Below are 20256 nucleotides of genomic sequence, written 5' to 3' on the forward strand. Positions count from 1 at the left end.
GCGGCCACACCAGAGTTTTGTACAGCTAGAGCAATGACCTCGTGGCTCCGAAACTCAATCCCTCTACCAATAAAAGCTAACACACCGTATGCCTTCTTAACAACCCTATCAACCTGGGTGGCAACTTTCAGGGATCAATTTACATGGACACCGAGAACTCTCTGCTCATCCACACTACCAAGAATTCTTACCATTAGCCCAGTACTCTTTTGCTGTTGCTCCTTCCAAAGTGACTCACCTCACACTTGTCCGCATTAAACTTCATTTGCCACCTCTCAGCCCACTCTGCAGCTTATCTATGTTCCTCTGTAACCTGCAACACCCTTCCACACTATCCACAACTCCATTGACTTCAGTGTCATCTGCAAATTTACTAACTCATCCTTCTATGCCCTCATCTAGGTCATTTATAAAAATGACAAACAGCAGTGGCCCAAAACAGATCCTTGCAGTACACCACTCGTAACTGAACTCCAGGATGAACATTTCCCATCAACCACCTCTGTCTTCTTTGAACTAGCCAACTTCTGATCTAAACTGCTAAATCCAAACCCTCAATCCCATGCCTCTGTATTTTGTGCAATAGCTCACCATGGGGAACTTTATCAAACGCTTTACAGAAATCCATTCACACCATTTTACCCTCATCCACCTGTTTGGTCACCTTCTCAATTAAGTCACCTCTCAACCTTCTTAACAAAAACAGCCTCAAGTCCCTCAGCCTTTCCTTATAAGACCTTCCCTCCATACCAGGCAACATCCTAGCAAATCTCCTCTGAACCCTTTCGAAACCCTCCACATAATGTGGTGACCAAAACTGTATGCAATATTCCAAGTGCGGCCACACCAGAGTTTTGTACAGCTAGAGCAATGACCTCGTGGCTCCGAAACTCAATCCCTCTACCAATAAAAGCTAACACACCGTATGCCGTTAATAAGGTTTGTGACGTACGACCTACCCTTCGCAAAACCATGTTGACTATCCCTAATCAACTTATTCCTCTTTAGATGAATAAAAATCCTATCTCCTATAACCTTTTCCAACACTTTACCCACACCCAAAGTAAGGCTCACTGGTCTACAATTACTAGGGTTGTCTCTACTCCCTTTCTTGAACAAGGGGACAACATTTGCTATCCTCCAGTCTTCTGGCACTATTCCTGTAGATAATGACGACATTAAGATCAAAGCCAAATGCTGTGAAATCTCCTTCCTAGCCTCCCAGAGAATTTTAGGATAAATCCCATCTGGCCCAGGGGACTTATCTATTTCCACACTTTCCAGAATTGTTAACACCTCCTCTTTGCAAACGTCAATCCCGTCTAGTCTAGTAGCCTGTATCTCAGTATTCTCCTCAACCACATTGTCTTTTTCCAGTGTGAATATAGAGGAAAACTATTCATTTAGCCCTACCTGACAACTACTTCTCATGTCCCCTCCTGGCTCTTCTTAGCTTTCCTTTCTGGTCTTTCCTCACTCACCATAAATCTCAAGTGGCCTAACTGAACTTTCATGTCTCATCCTAATATAAGCCTTCTTCTTGATAAGAGATTCAACTTGTTTAGTAAACCACGGCTCGTTCGCTCAACCGCTTCCTCCCTGCCTGACAGGTATATACTTCTCAAGGACATGTAGTAGCTGTTCTCTGAATAAGCTCCACATTTCAATTGTGCTCATTTCCTGCAGTTTCCAGTTCGAATCCTGGATGAACCCCCAAACTGTTACAACACGGGGTAAACTCTCCTGCTTAATTTAAACCAGCAATCCAGAAAAGATTTATCCCATGCAGTAATCTGTGAAAACTCAAAAATTAACAACTTCATTTCTTAAAGTATAACAGGGAATCATTAAGTAACAGCTATTTACAACTCCTTCCTCTAACCTATCTTTTATCTTCCCTTATATAGTACAAATCCAATTAAACTCCTGATTAAGATTTACCAAGACTTCAAGTTTTCAAAACCAGCCAGCTGTTGGGTCTTCTATTTGGATCTTCCTGTGTCTTCTTTTCTTCTTAGGGACTATGCTTCACCGGTCACGGATCGATGAAGGTACCTTTAAGAGAGCTATTTTTTGGGCAACTCTATATGCTGGTGGCGTGGCAGTTCTCCACCCAACTGTTCAATTTTCCCCTGTCTTATACTCCTAAACTATCGGATTGTGTCACTGGCTTTTAAAATTGTCAATATACTAAATCCAAACTTGATTAGAATTTAGTATATTTCGAGGTATAATTTAAACTGATTGGCCTAATTTGAATCTCTTTCTGTCTCTAGGCAACCAGCTACCCTAGCTTTTGACCAAGTGTCACATTGTTACCTTATTGAGAACACTTGGTGCTGTCAGGCAGTTCTGTTAGCTTTTAACTCTTTTAAAGGTAGACTGCAACCACATCTTCATACCACTATACATCCTAAATCTTCCCTAATCGCATCATAATTGCCTTTACCCCAGTAATAATTCTTGCCTTGCATTATATACCTATCTCTTTCATCACTAAAGTAAACATAAACGAATTGTGGTCACTGTCACCAAAGTGCTCACCTCCCTCCAAACCTAACTGCTGGCCAGGTTTATTACCTAGTACCTAATCCAGTGTGACCTCGCCCCTTGTTGATTTATTAGTTTAGCCCATCAATTTGAAGATTCAGGAATTTTTTATGTTTTGAGGAAAATAAATCAGAACCAAATAGACTTATCCAATTCTCTTTGTCAATAGTTCATATAGAGTCATACAGTCATGATGTACAGCACGGAAACAGACCCTTCGGTCCAACCCATCCATGCCGACCAGATATCCCAACCCAATCTAGTCCCACTTGCAAGCACCCGGCCCATATCCCTCCAAATCCTTCCTATTCGTTTATCCATCCAGCTGCCTCTTAAATGTTACAATTGCACTCGCCTCCACCACTTCCTCTGGCAGCTCATTCCATACACGTACCACCCTCTGAGTGAAAACGTTGCCCCTGATTCGGTCTCTTTTATATCTTTCCCCTCTCACTCTAAACCTATGCCCTCTAGTTCTGGAAACCCCCACCACAGGGAAAAGACCTTGTCTATTTACCCTGTCCATGTTCATGATTTTATAAACCTCTATAAGGTCATCCTCTGACACTTCGGGAAAAATAGCCCTAGCCAATTCAACCTCTCCCTATAGCTCAAATCCTCCAGCCCTAGCAACATCCTTGTAAATCTTTTCTGAACCCTTTCAAGTTTTACAACATCCTTCTGATAGGAAAAAAAATTTTTTGATTGCCCTGAAACATTGCTCATTTTTTAGTTCATTCTAAGTAAATATATTCTCTTGATTGGATTTGTTATAATGTGTACCTAAGTACAGTGAAAAGCTTTGTTTCCAAGCAGTACAGGCATATCATGGTAAGCAAGGACGTACAGAGCAACGGGTGAATGAAAAGCTTGGACAGAGTAAGGCACACAGGTTAACCACACAGGACATAGGCCAGGCAAGATCAACATTATTTGAAGTTAGAGAATCCATTCATCAATCTAATAATGGCATAGAAGAAGCATACATTCAAGCTTCTGTATCTTCTGCCTGATGGTAGCATTTGTAGGAGAGTATTATCAGGATGGGGTGGGTCTTTGATGATGTTGGTAGCCTTTCTGCAGCAATAAGACATGTAAGTGAAGTCCATGGATGGCACATTGGCTTCCATGATGGTCTGTGCTGTGTACACAACCTTCAGTAGTTTCTTATGGTCCTAGACAGAGCAGTTGCCAAACCATGCCATTACGCACTTGGACAGTGTGTTTTCTATGGTGCATCAATAAAAGTTAGTGAGGATTCTTGCGGACATGACAATTTCCTGAGTCACCTGAGGAAGAAGGGGCATTGTTGTGCCTTCTTGACCATCGCATATACATGGGAAATCAAGGACAGTTTGTTAGTTATTGTCACTTCTTGGGACCTGACGGTCTCAACCCTCTCAATCACCTCTCAGTTGATAGAGATGGAAAAGTGTTCTCCTCTTTTCTTCCTGAAGTCAATGATCAGTCCTATTGTTTTGCCAACATGAGAGGGAGGTTGTTCTCGTTGCACCATGACACTAAGTCCTCTATCTCCTTTCTGTATTCTGACTCATCATCATTTGATATCTGTCCTACTATTGTGGTGTTGTCAGCAAACTTGTAGATGGCATTCATTCTGAATTTTGCAATACAGCAGTGGGTGTACAGGGAGTATAGTCGGGGTCTGAGAACGCATTCTCAACAGGTCCCAGTGTTGAATGTTATTGTGGAGGAGGTGCAGTTGTCTATCTTCGCTGATTGTCGTCTGTGGGTCTGTGGGCAGAGTTGGGCTGAGAAATGGCAGATGGAGTTCAACCTGGATAAAAGCGAAGTGATGCATTTTGGAAGGTCGAACTTGAATGCTGAATATAGGATTAAAGACAGGATTCTTGGCAGCGGGATCTTGGTCTTCAACTGCATAGATTCTGCAAAATTGCCACCCACGTGGATAGGGTTGCTAAGAAAGCGCATACCGTGTTTAGGCTTTCATCAACAGGGGGATCAAGTTCAAGAGCTGCGAGGTTTTTCTGCAGCTGTACAAAACCCTGGTGAGACCACACTTGGAATATTGTGTCCAGTTCTGGTCACCCTATCATAGTTATACAAGATAATGAGACACATGGATAGAGTCGATAGCCAGAGACTTTTCTCCAGAGCAGGATTGACTGCCATGAGGGGTCATGGTTTTAAGGTGTTAGGAGGAAGGTATAGAGGAAACATCAGAGGTTGGTTCTTTACGCAAAGAGTTGTGAACACATGGAATGCATTGCCAGTGCTATTGGTGGAAGCAGAGTCATTAGGGACATTCAAGTGACTGCTGGACATGCACATGGACAGCAGCGAATTGAGGGGTGTGTAGGTTAGGCTATTTTATTTTAGGTTAGCATTAATCCTCGGCACAACATTGTGGACCAAAGGGCCTGTTCTGTGCTCTACTTTTCTGTGTTCTATGTTGTAAAAGCTTACACACACACACACACACACACACACACACTTCTAGAATGGGGTTCTGCTTGCCTTTCTTTCTTTGTTACAACTTCTCAAATCTGACACAAATGGAGGTGTAAAAACCCAACCCTGAGTCTGTATGCAGGACCTAAGGGTTCTGGAAATCAGTTACACAAAAGAGCTGAAAGGACAGGGAAGTGCAATTTAAGCATCCTGACCTCCAAAGACAAATAAAATCAGACACATGACATGGCCAGAGAAAGACGTTAAAAAAATGTACTATCTTGAAGGATAACTCCGATTCCAATGTGAGGTTTGATGTAGCCAGAAATCCACAGTTAGTGCTTAAATTTAAAAAGGACGGAATTGAAATATATTTCAACTGAATTTAAGCAAACAATAGATCTTAATGATGCAGAGTTTTGACAGGGAAAGATGTGAATTGACTCAGCCAGATTGCTAATAGAACAATCTGCCGACTACTAAACTGTTTTAAAAATAGTTCAATGCTTATCAGCTTATTCATGAAGTTAATCAATTAATATTTAGCATCACAAGAAAGAAACCTAATCAGATTTTGTGGAATTTGCGCAACTAAGAAAAAAACGCTGTGGGATCAGTGGATTTTGATCACTGATGGTAGAGAAATAATTGAGCATGTGATAGAAATCTTATAATGGAAAAATTGAGAAATACCATTCCAGTAAACCTTAAAAACTGATATAGATAAGCTGCAGGTGCCAAAGAGCTGAAAAACAGCATCCCAGGTAGATATCTATGATATCTCATACCGTAACATTGGAGTGATGGGCATGTGGGAATTCTCAAGGAAATTGGAGGGATAGAAGATCTGTGGATGGAAGAAGTACTAGTTTTATGAAGCAAACAGAAGGATGCTAAAACAATAGATAATGGCTGAAAAAGTGATGTAAAGAAAATAACACATTTCCATTGAATTAAGATTGGTAATACCAAAGTGCTGGAAGTTAAATGGGTGCTCATGAAAGTTAAATTGTTGCAGAAATACAAATTCCTAAGAAATCCTCAGAAAAGGGTACATTGGGAAAACTATAGCTGTCATATCTGCTTCAAGAAGACCACCAACATCCCAATACCCAAGAAAGCACATGCAATGTGCTTCAATGACTACCGCCCAGTGGGTCTGACCTCCATCATCATGAAGTGCTTCAAGAGGCTGGTCATGGCCGACATCAACTCCAGTCTCCCAGCCTGCCTCGACCCTTGCAATTTGCCTACTGACATAACATGTCCACAGCGGATGCCATTTTCCTGGCCCTGTGGATGTGGTGTATATGGACTTCAGCAAGGCATTTGATAAGGTTCCCCTTGGTAGGCTCATTCATAAACGCAGCTGCAAATGTGTTGCTGGTCAAAGCACAGCAGGTTAGGCAGCATCTCAGGAATAGAGAATTCGACGTTTCGAGCATAAGCCCTTCATCATTCATAAAGTCAGGAGATATGGGATACAGGGAGATTTGACTATTTGGATTCAGAATTGGTTAGCTGACAGAAGGCAGAGAGTATTTGTAGATGGAAAGTATTCTGCCTGGAGGTCAGTGGTGAGTGGCGTGCCGCGGGGCTCTGTTCTGGTGCCTCTGCTCTTTGTATGTTTTTATAAAGACTTGGATGAGGAGGTTGAGGGATGGGTTAGTAAATTTGTTGAGGACACAAAGGTTGGAGGTGTCGTCGATAGTACCACGGGCTATCGTCATTGGTGTCAATATGTACCACGATTTCTGGCGGATCACCCTCCCCCTTCAGAATCTTGTAAACCCAATCGGCGACATCCCGGACCCTGGCACCGGGAAGCAACATACCTTCCAGGAGTGTTCCTGACCACTAAATCTCTTGTCAATCCGTCTAACTATTGAGTCTCCTACGACTAGTGCTCTTCTATTCTCCCCCCTTCCTTTAGCCACAGTGCCAAGCTCAGTGCCAGAGGCCTGACATCTATGGCAACTTGACAACTATTTTTATCCCTGACTTTCATCAAATTCAATGCCATGGTGGGATTTGATCTCAAGTCATCAGAACATTAGTCTAAAATCCTGGACTACTACCCAGTGACCTCACCACCTCCCATAATAACACCTGGGTTCAGGCCTGACCCCACCACCCAGTCCTGAGAAGGGTGGGTTAGAACTGCTGGGCAAGGATAGGATCACACCATCAAGAAATAGCCTCCTTAGCAATTTCTGACTCCAGGATGAAACTCCAGTGCTACTTTTCAAGGAACATGTGGAGTCATTGTATTTCCTATTAAAATGTATTAACTTGCAAATATCTATATTGAGATGCATTTTCCAGTTCCATGTCAATTCGAGAAATCTACTAATGTCTTTCTATACTTTAGATAGGATCAAAGAAAACTCTCCGGCCTTCTATAGGTATATCAGGAAGAAAAGAATGACTAGAAATAAGATTAGGGCCAATCAAAGATAGTAGTGGAAAGTTGTGTGTGGAATCTGAGGACATAGGGGAAGCACTTAATGAATACTTTTCATCAGTGTTCACATTGGAAAGGGCAATGTTAGTGAGAACAGGGAGATACAGGCTGCTAGATTCGATGGGATTGAGGTTGACAAACACATGGCTGAACATAAAGAGGTTGATGTGGCGCATATGGACTTCAGTAAGGTGTTTGATAAGGTTCCACATGGTAGGCTATTGCACAAAATACAGGTTTCAGGATTGAAGGTGATGTAGCAGTTTGGATCAGAAATTGGCTAGCTGAAAGAAGACAGAGGGTGGTGGTTGAGGGGAAATGTTCATGCTAGAGTTCAGTCATAGCGTCATAGAAATGCGCAGCATGGAAACAGACCCTTCGGTCCAACCCGTCCATGCCGACCAGATATTCCAACCCAATCTAGTCCCACTTGCTAGCACCCGGCCCATATCCCTCCAAACCCTTCCTATTCATATACCCATCCAAATGCCTCTTAAATGTTGCAATTGTACCAGCCTCCACCACTTCCTCTGGCAGCTCATTCCATACACGTACCACCCTCTGGGTGAGAAAGTTGCCCCTGAGGTCTCTTTTATATCTTTCCCCTCTCACCCTAAACCTATGCCCTCTAGTTCTGGACTCCCCTACCTCAGGGAAAAGACTTTGCCTGTTTACCCTATACATGCCGCTCATAATTTTGTAAACCTCTATAAGGTCACCCCTCAGCCTCCGACGCTCCAGGGAAAACAGCCCCAGCCTGTTCAGCCTCTCCTTGTAGGTCAGATCCTCCAACCCTGGCAACATCATAGTAAATCTTTTCTGAACCCTTTCAAGTTTCACAACATATTTCCGATAAGGAGAGCAGAATTGCACGCAATATTCCAACAGTGGCCTAACCAATGCAGATGACATTGTGATGTAGCGTACAGCGAAAAAGATTACCTCAGAGTACAACCGGTTCTTGATCAGATGAGCCAGTGGGCCAAGGGGTAGCAGATGCAGTTTAGAGTCATAGAGTCATAGAGATGTACAGCACGGAAACAGACCCTTCTGTCCAACCAGTCCATGCCGACCAGATATCCCAACCCAATCTAGTCCCACCTGCTAGCATCCAGCCCATAACCCTCCAAACCCTTCCTATTCACATACCCATCCAAATGCCTCTTAAATGTTGCAATATACGAGCCTCCACCACTTCCTCTGGCCGCTCATTCGATACACGTATCACCCTCTGCATGAAAAACCTGCCCCATAGGTCTCTTTTATATCTTTCCCCTCTCACCCTAAACCCTCTAGTTCTGGACTCCCTGACCCCACGAAAACGATTTTGCCTATTTACCCTATCCATGCCCCTCATAATTTTGTAAACCTCTATAAGGTCACCTGACAGCCTCTGACGCTCCAGGGAAAACAGCCCCAGCCTGTTCAGCCTCTCCCTATAGCTCGAATCCTCCAACCCTGGCAACATCATTGTAAATCTTTTCTGAACCCTTCAAGTTTCACAACATCTTTCCAATAGGAAGGAGACCAGAATTGCACGCAATATTCCAACAGTGGCCTAAGCAATGTCCTGTACATCCGAAACATGACCTCCCAACTCATTGTACTCAGTACTCTGACCAATAAAGGAAAGCATACCAAGCGCCTTCTTTATTGTCCTATTTACCTGCGACTCCACTTTCAAGTAGTTATGAACCTGCTCTCCAAGATCTCTTTGTTCAGCAACACTCCCTAGGACTTTACCATTAAATGTATAAGTCCTGCTAAGATTTGCTTTCCCAAAATGCAGCACCTTGCATTTATCTGAATTAAACTCCATCTGCCACTTCTCAGCCCATTGGCCCATCTGGTCCAGATCCTGTTGTAATCTGAGGTAGCCCTCTTTGCTGTCCACTACACCTCCAATTTTGGTGTCATCTGCAAACTTACTAACTGTACCTCTTATGCTTGCATCCTGTCCTGCTACCCTGATGCACATTGTATGTTATGATTTGCCTGTATAGCACACAAAACAATATGTTTCATTGTGAGTTGGGATATGTGACAACAATAAATCAATCTATTTTATCAGTTTGTTTGTCTTACGCCACATGAGTCATGAGTATCAAACCAATGTTAAATTCCCAACATATTATGTGCAGTGCATAACCTTTATGTTAACTTTGAAAATCTAACATCGTTCAAACATAATCTTCTCCTAAAAAATCTGTAATAACCACTCTTTGTTTTCCATTCTTGGATACATTTTTGCTGTGTTTTTGTACAGGTTTCTATTATCTTTCCTCCTGCTAATGTTAAGTGAATAGTTACTGGCTTGCTCTTTCTCACTATATTGCATTTAGGAATCAAATTAGCTGTTGCAAGTCCTCAGATGTTACCTGCAGGTATCGGTGCTTTGCTACTCGTTCGCTTCTCAGTGATATAATCCTCTGGAACGATCAAGTTATGTGTCTTAAGCAGCTCACTGTCTATGCAGTCCCTGAATGTGGACTTCACTGTAAGGGACAGATAGATAAAATATTAATGTTATTGTAGATTGTGGTCTGATTTAATTATGGCTGTCCATGCTATATCACCCTCACTTGCCACTAGCATATGTTTTCTGAATCCCAATCAACACCTGGAACTCAATCTCAGAGAGAACCTAATGCAACGTAAAGGCTTTCCTAAAGAATTACAGTTTGAAGGACATTTGAAGTATTATAACGTAGAAAACACAACACCTCAAATTGTGTACAGCAAAATCCCACAATCAGCAATGTGATGATTAATTTTAATGACATTGGTTAAGGAAGAAATATTGGCCAGGAGTTCAGGGACAGCCCTCCATATGTTCTTCCAAATACAGAGGAACCTTGATTACTCAATGCCTCTCCTCTGAGGCTCAGGGTTTTCTGAAGTTTCCTTTTTCCTCACTTTGCCTGCCTTCCTCTCTGTCTGTCTCAGGGCTGGTTTCTGGGCAAACACACACTTGTGCGTAAGGGACCTGCAGCATTGCTGAAACGTCTCTCCCCCACCCCGCCCAACCAGTTCAATTGAATTGAGACAGCGAGCACTTGCTAAGTGTGCTCACCATTCAGGACAGTAGGCAGCAGTACACCACGGTCGAGCCCCTGCTCCCCTGACTGCTTCCCCCCTCCACTGGGACGGGGGGAGGGAGGCAGCCAGAACAGGACACCAACAGCAAGACTGTTGCTGCCTTTGGAGGGATGAGTCTCAAAATAATTACTGCAACGTTTTGATAAATTCCACCTTTGCCCTGTACAGGACAATGTTGGAGAGATTATCTGGGGAAGGGGGGTTAAGGGTACACCCTGTGTAGAACTCCAGGGAAAGTGTGGGGACAGAGAGAGGGCGGGCAGTCAGTCATTTGGAGACTGTGCCTGGGCTCCCATCAATGCCCAGGACTGTTCTTGGCAGCATTTCAGTAAGCCGAGTTCATTTTTAATCATTGTAAACAAAAGACACGATCAGTGTTGGAAACACCTCTTTGATGTAACATTTCTATCGCGACCTTGAGATCTTCTTCGGACAATCCAAAGGAATCTTTAATGTCTGCAGATGGGGTCTCAGTTTATTGAGTTCTCTGAAAGAAAGCACTGTGAATAGTGCCAAACTCTCTCATTCATACACTGGTAAACTAGTGGAATTTGCTAGATATTGCCACAGGCTTATATTGATTACACATGGGATATCTGCAACTTCAGCTAGCACCTGAAACAACAGGAATGCAGCCAGGTTGCAACAGTAGGAGGTAATGGCCCAGTGGTATTATCACTGGACTGTTAATCTAGTGACCAGATAATGTTCTAGTTTGAATCCTACCACAGCAAATGGTAGAATTTGAATTCAATTTTTTTTAAAATCTGGAATTAAGTGTCCAACGATGACATAAATCCATTATTGATTGTTGGAAAAACCCATCTGGTTCACTAACATCCTTTAGCGAAGGAAATAGCCATCCTCTGGTCTGGTCTACATGTGACTCCAGACCCCTTGACTGTTAACTGCCCAACTGGCAAAATATACTGGCCTGGTCAGTGAAGTTCACTCCCCATGAATGGATTTTTTAAAATCTCAATTATACAGAGAAGAGCTTAATTTTCTTAAAATATTGACAAATTATTAAAGCATAATAGAATACCAGGTGATATCTTAACTTTCATTATTATTTATTTCTGGGAGTGAGGCAAAGAATCAGCTGTCACAGTTTAGTGTTTAAAAGGCTTTCCAGCCTATCATTTTCACAGCCCTGCCAATCCGCTTGTTGAACCAGACATGTTCCAAACATCCTGCGCACTGGCTGTTAAGGCCAGAATGCCTGGTTAAATCTTCCATCAGTTAGCTCTTCATACATGATAACCAGCAACTAGAACATAAGAGCATGAGTACGCTGCCTGGCCCATCGAGCCTGCTCCACCATTCAATATGATGATGGGTGGGACTCAGCTCCACCTTCCTGCCCAACCACCATAAACCTTATTTCCCTTTACTGTTCAAAGATCGATATTTGCCTTAAAAACATTCAATGAGGCAGCCTGAACTGCTTCATTGGGCAGGGAATTCCACAGATTCACAACCCTTTTAGAAGAAGTTCCTCCTCAATTCAGTCCTAAATCTGCACTCCCTTATTTTGAGACTATACCCCCTTGTTCTAGTTTCACCTGCCAGTGGAAAATGCTTCCTGCTTCTATCTTATCTATTCCCTTCATAATTTATTACATTTCTGAAAGATCCCCTGTCATTCTTTTAAATTCAAACAAATGCAGTCCCAGTTTACACAATCTTTCCACATAAGGCAGCCTTCTCAATTCCAGAGTCAACCTAGTGAACCTCCTCTGCACACCCTCCAATGCCAGTCCATCCTTTCTCAAGTGTGTGGCCTAACTAGCACCATATACAGCTGCAACATAACCTCCTTATTTCTAAACTCCATCCCTCTGACAATAAAGGACAATAGTCCATTTTCCTTCTTAATTTCCTGCTGCACCTGCAAACCAACTTTTTTGTGATTCATGCACAAGGACATCCAGGTCCCTCTGCACAGCATCATGCTACAATTTTTCACCATTTAATAAACAGTTCATTTTGCTGTTATTCCTACCAAAATAGATGACCTCACATTTACCAACATTGTACTCCATCTGCCAAACCCTTGCACATTCACTTCACCTATCTGTATTCCTCTGAAGACTTTGTGTTCCCTGCACACTTAACTCTACCACCCATTTTAGTATCATCCAGTAGTTGACACATTACACTTGTTCCCCAATTCTGTGTAAATTGTAAACAATTACAATCCCAACACGGATCCCTGAGTCACTCCACTAGCCATTAATCACCAACCAGGAAAACACCAATTTATCCTCACTCTTTGCTTTCTATTAGTTAACCCTCTTCTACTCATACTAATTCACTACCCATAATGTCATGCAGTAGCCTTTTATGTGGTACTTTGTGGAATGCCTTCTGGAAATCCACATACACCACATCCATTGGTTCCCTGTTGTCCACTGCACTCACAATGTCCTCAAAGAATTCCAGTAAATTTGTTAAACATGATCTTCCTTTCATGAACCCATGCTGGGACAATTTCTATCCAGATGTCTTGCAGTTTCTTCTTTGATTATAGATTCAAGCATTTTCCACACTACGTAAATCAAGCTAACAGGCTTATGGATACCTGCCTTTTGTCTATCTCTTTTTTTCAACAGTGGCATCACATTTGCAGTTTTTCAATCTGCTGCAAACGCCCCAGAGTCCATCAAATTTTGGAGAACTACCACTAGCGCATCTGCTATCTCTCCTATCATCTCTTTTAGTAACTTGGGATGCATTTCATCAGGGACAGGAGATTTGGCTAATTTTAGCCCCATAGCTTTCCTAACACTACCTCTTTAGTGATAATAATAGTTTCTAGGTCCTCACCTGCTACATCCTCCTTGTCATCAATTATTGGCATGTTATTTGTGTCTTCAAATGTAAGACTGACACAAAGTACATGCTTAAAGCTGCAGCCATTTCCTCTTTTCCCACGATTAAATTCCCCCTTTCATCCTCTGAGGGACCAATGTTTACCTTAGCCAATCTTTTTCATTTTAAATATTTGTAGAACTTACCTACATATAATGGGGAGGCAAAGGCTTCTTGGTACTGTTGCTGACAATAATCCAGGGATCCAGATAATATTCTGGGACCTGGATTTGAATCCCAGTATGGCAAATGGTGCATTTTGAATTCAATAAAAGTCTGGAATTAAAAGTCTAATGATGACCATGAAGTCATTGTCAATTGTCAGAAAAAGCCAAGTGGTTCACTGATGTCCTTCAGAGAAAGAAGCTGCCACCCTTACTTGGTCTGGCGTACATATGATGCCAGATTCAATGTGGGAGATTCTTAACTATCCTCTGGGCAATTAGGATGGGCAATAAATGCTGGCCTAGCCAGTGACGCCCTCATTCCATGTGTTATGAAGATGTGGTGTACTGTACCTTTAAGAGAGTTAAAAGCTAGCAGAACTACCTGACAGCACCAAATGTTCTCAACAAGATACAATGTAGCATGTGGTACAGCAGTTAGTGCAGCTGGTTGCCTGATGACAAAAACAGATTTGAATTAGGCCAATCAATTTAAATTATATCCCCCAAAAAAACAAATTCCAATCAAGTTTGAATTGAGTATATTGACAATCTTACAGGCCAATGACATAATCTGATGCTTTGAGGGTACAAGACTGAGTAAAATTGAACAGTTGACAGAAGAACTGCCACGCCACCAGCATGTATAATTAGCATGAAAAATAGCTCTCTTAAAGGTACTTTTATCAATCCATGACCAGTGAATCATAATCCCAAAGAAGAAGAAAAGAAGATACAGGAAGATCCAAATAGAAGATTCAACAGCTGGCTGGTTTTAAAAACTTGAATATTAGGTAAATCTTAATGGGGGGGGGGGTTTATCAGACTAGTATTATATAAGGGAAGATAAAAGATAGGTTAGAGGAAGGAGTTGTAAATAGTTAATTGTTCTCTGTTTTAACTTAAGAAATAAAGTTGTTAATTTTTACTTTAAATAGTTCTTGGCCTCTTGGATTTTCACAGATTACTGCATGGGATAAGTCTTTTTTGTATTGCTGGTTTAAATTAAGCAGGAGGGTTTAACCCATATTGTAACATGTGAATGAATATAAATCAAAAATGCCTTGAGGTTTACCCACTAGCTTCAAGCTATGCACCGGTTAAGTCCTGAAGTCATCAAGGCCAAATCAGATTTTGATATACCAACATCTTGCCATTTATTTTCTAATGAGGTAAAAACAATGACTGCAGATGCTGGAAACCAGATTCTGGATCAGTGGTGCTGGAAGAGCACAGCAGTTCAGCAGCATCCAAGGAGCAACGAAATTAACGTTTCGGGCAAAAGCCGTTCATCAGGGATAATGGCAGAGAGCCTGAAGCGTGGAGAGATAAGCTAGAGGAGGGTGGCGGTGGGGAGAAAGTAGCATAGAGTACAATAGGTGAGTGGGGGAAGGGATGAAGGTGATAGGTCAGGGAGGAGAGGGTGAAGTGGATAGGTGGAAAAGGAAATAGGCAGGTAGGACAACTCCGGACAAGTCATGGGGACTTGCTGAGCTGGAGGTTTGGAACTAGGGTGAGGTGGGGGAAGGGGAAATGAGGAAACTGTTGAAGTCCACATTGATGCCCTGGGGTTGAAGTGTTCCGAGGCAGAAGATGGGACATTCTTCCTCCAGGCGTCTGGTGGTGAGGGAGTGGCGGTGAAGGAGGCCCAGGACCTCCATGTCCTCGGCAGAGTGGGAGGGGGAGTTGAAATGTTGGGCCACGGGGCGGTGTGGTTGATTGGTGCGGGTGTCCCGGAGATGTTCTCTAAAGCACTCTGCGAGGAGGCGCCCAGTCTCCCCAATGCAGAGGAGACCACATCGGGAGCAATGGGTACAATAAATGATATGAGTGGATGTGCAGGTAAAACTTTGATGGATGTGGAAGGCTCCTTTACGGCCTTGGATAGAGGTGAGGGAGGTGGTGTGGGCACAGGTTTTACAGTTCCTGCGGTGGCAGGGGAAGGTGCCAGGATTCGAGGATGGGTTGTGGGGGGCATGGACCTGACCAGGTAGTCACGGAGGGAACGGTCTTTGCGGAAGGTGGAAAGAGGTGGGGAGGGAAATATATCCCTGGTGCTGGGGTCTGGAGAGGAAAAAAACGGAGGGCCAGCACCTAACCTCTCTACAGTCATCCCTGCCTCAGCTGAGGGCCACACTCTCTCAGAATTGCAAAGGACCCACTCTATACTACATCCTCAGGAGAATTCATACTCTCAACAAACAGTTTTACAATTCCATCTCCAACATCAAAAACTGTAAGTACAACAAACTTTTATCTACCCACCTCCATAACCAGCACTCCTCAAACATCCCAGAAGATTCCCCTGGCCTCGGAAACTATTCAGACGCCATTAGCCATGCAGCTGATGCAGCTGCCATCCCAACGCTGATTGATGATGTCACTTCTGTCCTCATCATGGCCACTCCCACAACCACTTCCGCCCCTCACATCATCGCTGATGCCGCACGCTCAGTGACTTCCGCCACCCCTACTGCCGTGGTCACCACCACTTCCGACCCCACCAGCGCCACTCACCTGCATTCTGCTGACACGCCCCTCACAGGCCCCACTGTCACTATCCCCACCCCCCCAGAACCCCGAGGGGAACACTACCCCTGCTCATGACTCCACCCCCATTCCTCCCCCACCACACCCACTCCGGTTCCTGGCTCTGCTCCCACTCCCAGCTCCACACCCACACCAGATCCCAGCTCCCAGCCCTGCCGAGTTTTCACCATCCCTCCAGACCTCCCCCTCACTGAGGACGAATGATCAGTCCTCAGCAAAGGACTCACCTCCATCCCCCTCCGTCCACGCATCAATGAATTTAATACATGCCGTGACGTTGAACAATTCTTCCGTCGCCGCCGCCTCCGAGCTTACTTTCACAATCAGGATTCCCGCCCACCTTCCGAGGTCCCCTTCGCCCACCTCCAACACACTGCATTCACCTGGACGTCCCGCGCTGGCCTATTACCCGCCCTCGACCTCTTCATTTCCAACTGCCGCCAGGACATTAACCGCCTCAACCTGTCTACGCCCCTCCCCCACTCCAACCTCTCACCCTCACAACGCACAGCCCTCCAATCCCTCTGCTTCAATCCCAACCTCACCATCAAGCCAGCAGATAAAGGGGGTGCAGTGGTAGTCTGGTGCACTGACCTCTACACTGCTGAAGCCAAACGCCAACTCGAGGATACCTCTTCCTACCTCCCCCTCGACCATCACCCCACACCCCATCACCAAACCATCATCTCCCAGACCATACAGAACCTCATCACCTCAGGGGATCTCCCACCCACAGCTTCCAAACTCATAGTCCGGGAACCCCGCACTGCCTGGTTCTACCTCTTTCCCAAGATTGACAAGCCTGACCACCCTGGCCGACCCATTGTCTCAGCATGCTCCTGCCCCACTGAACTCATCTCTACCTACCTCGACACTGCCCTAGTCCAAGAGCTCCCCACATACGTTCGAGACACCACCCACGCCTTCCACCTCCTCCAAGACTTCCGTTTCCCCAGCCCCCAACGCCTCATCTTCGCCATGGATATCCAATCCCTCTACACCTCCATCCGCCATGACCACGGCCTCCAAGCCTCTCCAGACGTCCCCAACAGTACCCTTCCACCGACACTCTCATTCGTTTGGCCAAACTGGTCCTCACCCTTAATAATTTCTCCTTCGAATCCTCCCACTTCCTCTAGACCAAAGGGGTAGCCATGAGCACACGTATGGGCCCCGGCTATGCCTGTCTCTTTGTTGGCTACGTAGAACAGTTGATCTTCTGTAATTACACCGGCACCACTCCCCACCTCTTCCTCCACTACATTGATGACTGCATTGGCGCCACCTTGTGCTCCCGCGAGGAGGTTGAGGAATTCATCAACTTCACCAACACATTCCACCCTGACCTTAAATTTACCTGGACCATCTCTGACACCTCCCTCCCCTTCCTGGATCTCTCCATCTCCATTAATGACGACCGACTTGACACTGACATTTTTTACAAACCCACCGACTTCCACAGCTACCTGGATTACACTTCTTCCCACCCTACCTCTTGCAAAAATGTCACCCCGTATTTCCAACTCCTCCGCCTCCGCCGTATCTACTCCCAGGAGGACCAGTTCCACCCCAGAACACGCCAGATGGCCTCCTTCTTTAGAGACTGCAATTTCCCTTCCCATGTGGTTAAAGATGCCCTCCAATGCATCCCGTCCACATCCCACACCTCCGCCCTCAGACCCCACCCCTCCAACCGTAACAAGGACAGATAGCCCCTGGTGCTCACCTTCAACCCTACAAACCTTTGCATAAACCAAATCATCCGCCGACGTTTCCGCCACCTCCAAAAAGACCCCAGCACCAGGGATATATTTCCCTCCCCACCCCTTTCCGCCTTCCGCAAAGACCGTTCCCTCCGTGACTATCTGGTCAGGTCCACGCCCCCCCCCCCCCCACAACTCACCCTCCCATCCTGGCACCTTCCCCTGCCACCGCAGGAACTGTAAAACCTGCGCCCACACCTCCTTCCTCACATCTATCCAAGGCCCTAAAGGAGCATTCCACATCCATCAAAGTTTTACCTGCACATCCACTAATATCACATATTGTATCCATTGCTCCCGATGTGGTCTCCTCTACATTGGGGAGGCTGGGCGCCTCCTAGCAGAGCGCTTTAGGGAATATCTCCGGGACACCCGCACCAATCAACCACACCGCCCCGTGGCCCAACATTTCAACTCCCCCTCCCACTCTGCCGAGGACATAGAGGTCCTGGGCCTCCTTCACCGCTGTTCCCTCACCACCGGATGCCTGGAAGAAGACTGCCTCATCTTCCGCTTCGGAACACCTCAACCCCAGGGCATCAACGTGGACTTCAACAGTTTCCTCATTTCCCCTTCCCCCACCTCACCCTAGTTCGAAGCCTTCAGCTCAGCACTGTCCCCATGACTTGTCCGGACTTGTCCTACCTGCCTATCTCCTTTTCCACCTATCCACTCCACCCTCTCCTCCCTGACCTATCACCTTCATCCCTTCCCCCACTCACCTATTGTACTCTATGCTACTTTCTCCCCACCGCCACCCTCCTCTAGCTTATCTCTCCACGCTTCGGGCTCTCTGTATTTATTCCTGATGAAGGGCTTTTGCCCGAAACATCGATTTCGCTGCTCCTTGGATGCTGCCTGAACTGCTGTGCTCTTCCAGCACCACTGATCCAGAATCCATTTATTTTCTAATGCCTACCCCCAGCTCCCAGTCATTTCTTGCAAGAACAGACACTGGTGAAACACCAGAAGATGAGCAAATCCAGTGGAACCAGATTCGGTCAGAAGTTAATCTATCAAGGATGGGAAGGAAAGTTAACAAGACGGAGGTCTTTGTTAATTTGTTAACCGTGATGTCTTCCCATCTACCAATAACATTATGTAACGAATAGGTTTTACCTGTTGGCAATCCAAGTGATTTATCATCCAGGGATTTAAAGTCAATTCCACTTTCCTTTTCTTTATTCAGAGCCTTCTCCTCTGCCGCTGTGGCTCGTGCTCGGGCCTGGATGATGTGTTTTTCCACTGCGTCAGCTTCTGCAATTCGTTTGTCATATTCTGCAAGAATCTATTTAGCGATCATTAAGGTTAATCAGTCTACAATGAGACAAACATTTTTACATGTTAGTGATGTCTCTAGTACCTCAGCAGCACATTTGATAAGGTTCTCATGGGAGGCTCATTCATAAAGCCATGAGGTATGGGATACAGGGAGATTTGGCTATCTGGATTCAGAATTGGTTGACAGAAGGCAGAGGGTGGTTACAGATGGAAAGTATTCTGCCTGGAAGTGAGTGATGAGTGGTGTCCTGCAGTGCTCTGTTCTTGGGGCTCTGCTTTTTGTAATTTTTAGAAATGACTTGGATGAAGTGCTTGGGGGCTGGGTTAGTAAATTTGCTGATGACACAAAGGTTGGAGGTGCCGTTGACAGTATCAAGGGCTATTGCAGGGTGCAGCGCAACATTGACAGGATGCAGACCTGGACTGAGAAATGGCTGAGGAATTCAACCTGGATAAATGTGAAGTGATGCATTTTGGAAGGACGAACTTGAATGCTGAATATAGGATAAAAGACAGAATTCTTGGCAATGTGGACGAACAGCAGAATCTTGGTGTTCAAGTGCATAGATCCCTCAAAGTTGCAACCCAAGTGAATAGGGTTGTTAAGAAAGCATATGGTTTTCATGAACAGGGGGATCGAGTTTAAGAGCTGTGAGTTTTTGTTGCAGCTCTACAAGTCCCTGGTGAGACCATACTTGGAATATTGTGTCCAGTCTGATCGCTCTTTTATAGGAAAGGTATTAGAGAGGGTGCAAAGGAGGTTTACCAGGATGCTGCCTGGACTGAAGGGTTTGTCTTACGAAGAGAGGTTGATGAAGCTCAGACTTTTCTCTCTGGAGAGAATGAGGAAGAGAGGTGACCTGTTTGAGGTGTACAAGGTAATGAGAGGCATGGATAGAGTCTATAGCCACAGATTTTTCCCCAGGGCAGGATTGACTGCCATGAGGGGTCGTAGTCTTAAGATATTAGGAGAAAGGTATAGAGGAGACGTCAGAGGTAGGTTCTTTATGCAGAGTTGTGAATGCACGGAATGTATTGCCAGCGGTGGTGACGGAAGCAGAGTCATTAGGGACATTTA

The 20256-nt window shown here is 44.8% G+C and overlaps 1 protein-coding gene across 1 annotated transcript in view; it reads right to left on the reverse strand.

Annotated features, from left to right (window-relative positions):
- dlec1 (DLEC1 cilia and flagella associated protein) overlaps positions 1-20256 on the reverse strand; it is a 177153-nt gene that overhangs the window by 139694 nt on the left and 17203 nt on the right. The window contains exons 5-6 of the mRNA XM_060825652.1: positions 19017-19185; positions 9826-9942 (exon numbers count right to left, since the gene is read on the reverse strand). Coding sequence (XP_060681635.1) covers positions 9826-9942; positions 19017-19185 — 286 coding nt within the window. The remainder of the gene's footprint in view (positions 1-9825; positions 9943-19016; positions 19186-20256) is intronic.

This window comes from Hemiscyllium ocellatum, chromosome 5, assembly GCF_020745735.1.
Source record: "Hemiscyllium ocellatum isolate sHemOce1 chromosome 5, sHemOce1.pat.X.cur, whole genome shotgun sequence".
Taxonomy (NCBI): domain Eukaryota; kingdom Metazoa; phylum Chordata; class Chondrichthyes; order Orectolobiformes; family Hemiscylliidae; genus Hemiscyllium; species Hemiscyllium ocellatum.